This window comes from Cololabis saira, chromosome 17 (genome assembly GCF_033807715.1).
Source record: "Cololabis saira isolate AMF1-May2022 chromosome 17, fColSai1.1, whole genome shotgun sequence".
Classification (NCBI taxonomy): Eukaryota; Metazoa; Chordata; class Actinopteri; order Beloniformes; family Belonidae; genus Cololabis; species Cololabis saira.
The window spans coordinates 4246515-4254953 of record NC_084603.1 but is presented as its reverse complement, the minus strand read 5'-3'; the positions used below and the strand labels follow the sequence as shown (position 1 = coordinate 4254953).

General features: G+C 38.8%; 1 protein-coding gene across 1 annotated transcript; it reads right to left on the bottom strand.

Moving 5' to 3' along the window:
- Positions 1-1038: 1038 nt before the first annotated feature.
- On the bottom strand, positions 1039-6620 carry tmem72 (transmembrane protein 72). Its single transcript, XM_061745454.1, has 5 exons — positions 6399-6620; positions 3669-3735; positions 3098-3169; positions 2348-2487; positions 1039-2195 (listed from the first exon to the last, which is right to left on the bottom strand). The coding sequence occupies exons 1-5, from the start codon at positions 6472-6474 to the stop codon at positions 1777-1779; spliced, it is 774 nt and encodes a 257-aa protein (XP_061601438.1). The 5' UTR covers positions 6475-6620; the 3' UTR covers positions 1039-1776.
- Positions 6621-8439: the final 1819 nt, after the last annotated feature.

The window sequence follows — 8439 nt, the reverse complement described above, 5'->3', positions numbered from 1 at the left end:
ATTCTGAAATAGAAATGTATACAATAAGGAATCTCAGTAGATCAATGTTTGTTTTTTGAAACAAAATTCAAGTTCTTTGTTGCTACTTGTTATGTTTAATTGCATTTACCCCCTTTTTGTTTTGTGAGTATTCGTACAGTTTGTTACAAACTGTTTGCTGTTTCATATAATAGAATAAATTAAAATCCTTTGCATAACCTTTTTATCTGCTGTATGTGTATATGAGAAAATCTAACTTTTTAGACTTATTCTGTCTTTGTCCAGATGTACAGAAAAGGAAGAAGTTCCTGCCTGGGAAGATTTATTGCACCCATCCTGTTTTTGAGCCTGGATATGCCATCTAGGAAACTATTGTAGGGTGGAAACAGCAACTGCAGGAAGTCTCTTTCTCTCTAAGTCTGAATAGGTTTTATGATTTGCCATAGACAGAGGAAGTAAGTCATTCCTGCAGCTGACCTGCTTCCTTCAGAGAACAGCTCGTTTTAAAGGAGATGACAAATCTGTTGGAACATTTATGGAAGTGAATTGGAAACACTAACGCTCTTTTCCTCTCCTCTGTTTATCATTGTGCCACTCAGCTGCTAATTAACCAGAGATCATTGTGAAGATAGTAATACAGCTCCGAATATAGGCCACTGCACAACTTCAGTGGAGTCCGGACAAAGACTAGTTGTTCTAAAAAATGTGAGAACATCTTTTCCCTCCTGACTGGATTCACATGTCAGGACCTTGATATTCCCTGCAAAAGAAACACTGTTTTTATTGATTCTCACTTTGACTTTGATGCAGCTGAGAGATTGGGTCTTAGGGCTATTACAGCTTAGTGAACAAAGGATTTAGGGGTGCAGTGTGGAGATTTCATGTGCTTGTAGGTGTGTTTTGACAGAGCAGATCTATTGATTTATGACCTGAACAAAAGAGGAATGTGAGTGTAGCGGATCATATCATATGCAGGATGATATAACCAAAAGATAACAAATAACTGTTTAGCTCATCATACTATCCCACGTGTCACGGATATGTTTATTTAATTGTCAGATATAAAGCTTAGGTCTGATTCAAATACCTTTTAAGTATCCCCACTATTATACGGTGCTATTAATCTATGCTCTGGAGAAACATGGACCTACGGTGGTGCTTAGCATGCTATGTTTTATTTCTCTTATCGCCATAATAACATGAGCACTCCTCCCAGAGCCTCGTCTCCATGGACACCGCTCACACATGACAAACACACAATGAGGGGACTTGAATGTGACTAACACAAGCGTCTGCACACGCTCTAATGCCCCTCTCACACACATCCACAGACGTTTTCTCTGAATCAACAATCAGCTGATCTAATTTATTACCTTCTGAATAATGCATGAGCAGTAAATGGATTGGCTTTCTCCATATTGAAGTCAGCTCTTCAATCAGGACTGCCCCCCCCCACACACACACACATTAAAAGCATTCCAGAAACAGGTGTAGATACACTTGATTTGATTTCTGTAGATTAAAATAGACACATTTTTTTGACAAATTGTTGAGGTGTAAATGCACAATTTGGTCAAATATTAAAGCAGATAACATATTTTATGCATCAATAATGTTTTTCCAATAATCCCAGACATTCAAAGTTGCATATTTTGGTATTTACAGTGCTTCAGCTTGACCTTCAGCTGAAATACTGCGTAGCGGCATATGGTTGTTCCCAGTCAGTATGAATACATCATATCTGATTTCATTTGCATGTTATTATTAAGGAATGTAATCTGCATGCAACAAAGTCGTTCAGTCAGCAATCATGCGTGCAGTGTCAGAGGTGGTGTCTGGTTCAGGATCACAGCAGCCATCCATCTCCTCCATCTCTCTCTCCACAGGCTCCTGCCTCCCTCGAAACCATATCAGTCTCTTCTCGTTCCACCTCCTCCTTTCTCCACCTGTCACTTGTGTCTGCGCTTGCTCCAACATGGCCTGCACACTTTCTCCTGTCTCCTCCGAGGCGAAGCAGTGATCTCTGCCTGCGATGGCCTCTTCCCTTCTTCCTGTCACTGCCTGGAAGAATGAAACAGCACTGTCGGAGCCCGATCCTTCTGTTACACAGCCGGAGGTTGGGTTGTGGTCGCTGTGGATGTCTTGTGGACTTTTAGGAGACTTTGTTTTCTTGCTTAGTATGAAATTGAAAAAGGCTGTCACCAGAAGCATTGACCCTGTAGTCAGAAATACACTGGTGTTAAGACTGTGCCGATTACTTTTCATGGTAAAAGAAGGGATGATAAATACAATTAATGACACATTAATATACATTTCAGGAACCTGATATTGCAGTTGAAAATTACAACAGAAGTACAGTAAACAGTACCTGGGATAATTGCATGCCACACCAGTATGGGATGCAAGAAGCAGATCACTGACATGATGGTGTAAAAGAGGAATTTATGGAAACCTCCAATGTGAGACATCTTCCTCCACAAAACAAACAGCAGCCAGTCAGGAGGACAGCTGGACAGACAAAAGGAGAAACATATACAAGCATATACACCAGGCATATTCAATCAGCAAGCACCCTGCCACCCTAATTACACAAAAGATGAGAGGCTGTGTTAAAGGTAAATAGAAAACAGCCATCGTTTTAGTTTAATCTTGCATGAGTGCATGGCAACCAGCTGTGTCCAGTAACAATAACTTTTAGGGATTTTTATTAAAAAGAAAAAGAAAAGTCACAGTCCAAGTCTGTGACTTCTTGATCTTGCATCCAGATGTGTTCATTTTAATGATATAATCTAAAACAGGTAATAAACTCTACAACTTGCCCCCACAGTCCTTCACTGAGAGATGGACACCTTCTTAACTTCAAACCTCTCTGGGATACTAGTTTCAGGTGTTTTAATATTGTAGTTCTTCTTACTCATATCAAAACTTTTTAGGACCGTTTTGTCCTGCACCACAAAACCATTACATTTCTTAGGTTTAAAATACACCCATGCCAATATTTTCTGATTTAATATAAAAGCTCAAGTTAGGTGCAAATAACTGTGTTCCGCTTTCAGTTATATCTTAAGCTGTCTTCCAACATTCATATTGCAGAAATAAGTTTTGAAGGCCTACTCACGGCAGACACATGGACAGAAGAGTATCCAGGAAGTAGGCCAGCTCAAACATGAGAATCGCAACAGATGATGCTCTACAGGGGGGAGAAATTGTAAGACAGAGGAAATTGATAGTCTCAGTGACAGAAGCTGTTGTTAAACTACGTAATCTCCTTTATTTACAGTTGTGTGTGAGTCTTTTTTACTATTAGCTTGTGTGTGAACATGTGTGCACCCGTGTGTGTCTGTGCGTGCTGACAGATGAAACAGTCTTGCATTTTTGGTCTCCTTGGAGGGATGTTTTCCTGTGGCTCTGTGGGAGTTTTGTCACAGAGGGAGCAATAATAAAAAGTAGACGATGAAGAAGACGGGTCTCATAGCTGACCCCTGCAACTCCCTTTATCCATTTCCCGTCTCCTTACAAGTTTGTGTATTTAATGCATATAGCAGATTACAAATAGCAGATTACAAAAGCGACAGAGAGACGGAGAGAGAGAAAGAGAGAGAGAGAGAAAGAGAGAGATGTATATATTCTTTGCCGTGCTATTTGTTGCACAGAAATGCTACTCTATATCTCCAAACCTTAACACTTACATTAGGTAGATGCCAAGACTGTTGAATTCTTGATGTTGTACTGTCTCCACTCCCACACCAAACAACACTGAAAATAGAAACAGATGGACAATGTTTTTATTAATCGTAATAACTACATTCTGTTCCGTCCACCAGATGTCGCACTTGGTTCAAGATTGATTCATTAGTTGGAGGCAGAGTTAGGGAAAATAATTAAAAAAAAAACTAAACAAAAAAGATAAACAAATAGACGTTTCAAGCTTAGACCGGTGTCCACTGTCCTGAACTCTATGTTCTTCAGTTTATAATTATTTAGCTTTATCTTACATATTTTTCCTAATTTTCTTTGTTTTTGCTGCATCCATTCTTGAAGCAGTAATTCTTGTTTTCTTTTACATTCAGTTTTTAAATTTGCAGCTCATGTAAATACCCCACATAATGACTAAAAAACTACTTTTTGGATAAACACAAACAAAGAAATAGAAAACCTCAGATTAATCCACTACTACAGAGCCAACTCAAATCCCCACACTGCATGGCGGGGCTTGGTACTTGATCTGATTGAGTTAATTCTAATAACATATTTAAAGACAGACCGGTTTGGTATTCATTCCAATTGTTTTTATCCTGACCACAAACCTTTAATAATAGCTTCTTAATTCTTACTGTGCCAGTAACAGCAAGTCATTTTGGTGCCTTTTAACCACTGGAGGATGTGGTGTGTTTAAAAGCCCCTCTGCATGTATGCCATCCTGGTATTTACAAACATCTTTTTTTATTTCTTTTTTTTTTAATATAAAAGTATGATATAAAGTCAAAAATAAAATAGCTTCTGAAATTCCTATCACTTTATAAGTACACATGTGTATAAAACAAGTACTGATTTGAATTGAGCTGGGTAGTGCAGTTCTACAGTGCATTATTACACACACATGTGTGGTCTTCTTTGCAACAGTCTGTTAAAGAAAAGCTTTCCTGCATCTTCAGTTGCGGCATCAGAACTTTGCAAAGGAACATCTTAACAAAGCTGATGGCTTTCGATAATATTTCGTTTGTACTGACGGAGTCAAAGAAGAACTTTTTGGTAACAAAAAGCAAGTCACGTCTGAAGAAACATTAGGAATTTCATGAAAAAAAGAAAATGAAGCTCACTGAGATTGTGTTGCAGCTAGTTGCACAGAGAACAAACAATGCAATTAAATAGGCGCAAACTCTATTTGAAAAAATCCCACTACGTACAAAAAAGAGGGACAAAAAGATGTCGGTCTCATTTGGTGGGTAATGATTATAAAACACCGTAAAATGTATAGTATACAATCTGAAAAGGACACAATCAATTTAATAATTATAAACCTTTGAAGACGGTTCAAGATACCGTATCTGTATGTGCAAGATGTCCAGAAAGTCACAGAACGACTTTTGAAGTAATAATGGGAAAAAATCATTTACAGATTGACTGACAAACATTAACTTATGTGATTACTCATGAGCACGATAACACTGCATTGGAAATCCAGATTCAAATGACAGAAAGATCTTTTAATGAGAAAAAGCTTACATTATTAACCAGCCTTTTTCCCGTGAGATAAGCACGGTAAAGCAGTGATCATTGTTGAACACATGGAAGCAATTTCTTTGGCCAGCTTACCAGAAACTCAGAGACACGATCTACACCAGAGGGAAATCTGGGGAATGTAGCTAAATGGTTTCTGGTAGATTTGAGAGTGTGAAAGGAATTAACACAGCGTAGAGGCCAGTTTAGCATATATATGTGATCCTTGGATTAATATTCATATGGATCACACACAGAGGCTAACAGGGCAATCCAGACATGAGGACAAAGGAACGTGCAGCCAGCCAGACGGAGGCACACGCACACAGACCATAAACATTCATAAACACGCATGAAAACAATACGCAGAGCTGCTGTGGGTGTGAACCTATAATAGCTTGTTCACTGGAGCCCAATAACCCAGCTGGATACAGAGACTTAGTGCTGCCGTGATGCAAGCGCATGTCTCTAAGTTAATGTTCGGTGTCTGCAGCTGTTTGAATTTAAGGTTATTTTTCTCACTCTCACATATCTCAGAGATGCTGATTTAATGTGTGGCGTTATCTGTCCGAAATGCACCTGAAGAAAAGAGAGGAGCAAGGACGAATAAAAGAGAGGAGCAAGGACAATAGCTTTACTGTCAGCTATGTTTTTAAATGAGCTGTATTTCAGTCAAGAAAGTGTTTGTTCTTTTTGGAAATCAGGAATACAGTTGGACTAAGGCAAAATCAGATCTTTTAACATTCACTTATCTATTCTTTATTTTTGCCTCGTCCTGTTGAGGGAGCTGGAGTCTTTCCCCAGCAGGTCACAAGCCCACAAGTCTGACAAGCCGAGCAGCCACACACATGCACCTTTGGTCAATTTAGAGTCACCAATTAACTTCATATGCATTTTTGTGGTATGAGGCAGGAAGCCGGACTGCTCAAAGAAAAACCCACACGGGGGACAAAACAAGCAAATTCCACCCACTTGCATCCCAACTGAGAAGTTTACTGCAGTGCAGGGAGTTGGGTTTTTAATATTCATAAAAAGCTTTAAAATGTGATATTTTAGAAATAAGTAACTGCGAAAATGGGATATAAAATATTTCATCAAAGATTCAGAACACGTTATGCTTCATGAAACTGCCGCCACCATTGCTAATAAAATCCATATCAAATTTTTTCTTTAATAATTTGCTTTTATATTCATCTTACCTGTAGCTGTAGAAACACCAAGGATCCTGCAAGCACATTCCACTACAATCCACCATACTCTCTCCGAATTCCCCATGGCTTCAAATATTTTCCCTCTTCACTAAAAAGTTGAACACTACTGAAGGTCTGACGGTTTCAAAAGTAGCATTCTGGGTGCATAGTTGAGCATTTGCTGGAAAAAGAGCAAAGAACAAGAGCATCCATCATTGCCACGATGTAGAGCGACTGGACACGTTTACGTCAGAAAGGTTTGCCACTCAGTCCTCTTGTTGCTCCAGTAACTGCTAATCACACACATGCTCTCACACACACAATGGTGCTTTCAGTAAGTTAAGCTTTTCACCTTGTCTACACCAAGGTGAAAGTGTTCAGCTCAGGGCCATTTGATGTTAAAGTTGGTTAAAAATTGTTGATAAAGAATGAAAATGAACCTGCTTCACGTTCTTACGCATAAATGCATTGATGTGTTTGAAACCTTAAACTCCACAAGGTTTGATCCTGTTTTTGTTTGTTTTTCATTTGCTTTTTTTTTCAGTGTCATTGTAATCATAGCATCTGAAACAACTCAAACAAACACTGTTTCTTTGAAGTCAAGTTTATTTTGGCATCCGCTGAGTATTGACGCAATAGGTGACAAACTGGACAAAAAGCAATTTTGACAGGTGTGAGAATATTATAAACAAACTCCACTTAGTTGGCTGTTTTTAAATGCATCAGTGACTCTGTAAACAGTCTGAGGAGTAACAGTACAGTACATGCAGGATAAAAACAGGACATGAACAAAGAAACCCACTTCAACATTGTTACACATGCGTGAATTCAAACCCTCATAATCAGCTGACGCAAGTTTGGCTGAAGCGTAAGCTTGTTCAGACACAGCAAAGGCCCTTTGGAACAAATGCTCAGAGTCACAAAGTTGACGTACACACACACACTAACACACACAAACACACACTGACTCCTGGAAGGGGCCAAAGTAAGCTAAATAAATCTCCTTAAGGCTCAAACAAAGACACTTTTTGTGTTTTTGTACCAGTTTCACTTGTTTCCAGCATCCACTTTATTCAAGGCATTACAGTAGCGACCTTGCTCAAACTGTGTGGCTAAAAGTACTGATACTAAATGTGTAAACTGTAAAGTTGTAATGCATTAACAACTGAATACGTTGCAATGAACGTGCTGGAACTTCACAAACTTTTTTTTGTTGAGTTGAGCTTACATACAGCACGCTCAAGTAACCAGGTTCAGCACGGCATGAATGCAGAGTCACAATTCACTGTTGTGGTTTCGTTTCGACAGTAAAAGTTTCTGACATTTGGGTATGTGATGATAGTAAATCATATGATCAGTCAGGAAATCTCCTTAGGTGATGTTTTCACAGCAGGAAGGTTGCACTGTTTCAAATTTACTGGCACATATTGTGGTAATAAGGCACAGCAATGGGACCACAAATCAGTCTGACAATGTATGACATCACTCATTCAAAATAACTGAGGAGTAAAGTTGGATCCTATATATCATTTACTTGGACCGCCTGAGCTGGGAGCTTTGATAGCACGTCAGTTGGGCCTCTTAAGAGCTGCGCTGTGTTTTAGTCATAAAGATATAAAAGTGTAATTGTCATCATCCAAGTGTTTTTTGCCTGAATTTGACATTTTTTACTTTTCCCACTTGTGTTTGTGCAGTCTCAGGATTGCAATAGATCAGATCCTTCCTATCATGTGAAAATATTTACTTGAACACTGAAAACAGTGGCTGAGACAACACAGTCTGGCCTCTTTAACTTCTTTCTAGTCATTTGGTGTGAATGAGATATAAAAAGATTTGGAGCGTGTTTGAAAAGCTCATTAAAAATGTTGAAAGGTGGCACAGACACATTTTGTTTTTGGATTGAACATACAGTATATTTATCAAGAGGGAAAAAGGAGGAAAAAACTGGCTACTCAAGGAGGTTTCAAGAACAATTGTGTTCTGATTTCAGCATGCTAACAGGAGCGCTTCAGAATAATCAAATCCCTTTGTTGCCTTAGTGCAACAAATC

What these genes read in the sequence shown, in the direction of transcription:
- tmem72 (XM_061745454.1), bottom strand. Translation starts at nt 6,474, where the DNA reads ATGGGGAATTCGGAGAGAGTATGGTGGATTGTAGTGGAATGTGCTTGC. An exon ending in AGTCTTGGCATCTACCTAAT is followed by an intron (nt 3,170 to 3,668) that starts GTAAGTGTTAAG and finishes TCCCCCCTGTAG; the next exon opens with AGCATCATCTGTTGCGATTC. An exon ending in CTTCTGTCCATGTGTCTGCC is followed by an intron (nt 2,488 to 3,097) that starts GTGAGTAGGCCT and finishes TTGTCTGTCCAG; the next exon opens with CTGTCCTCCTGACTGGCTGC.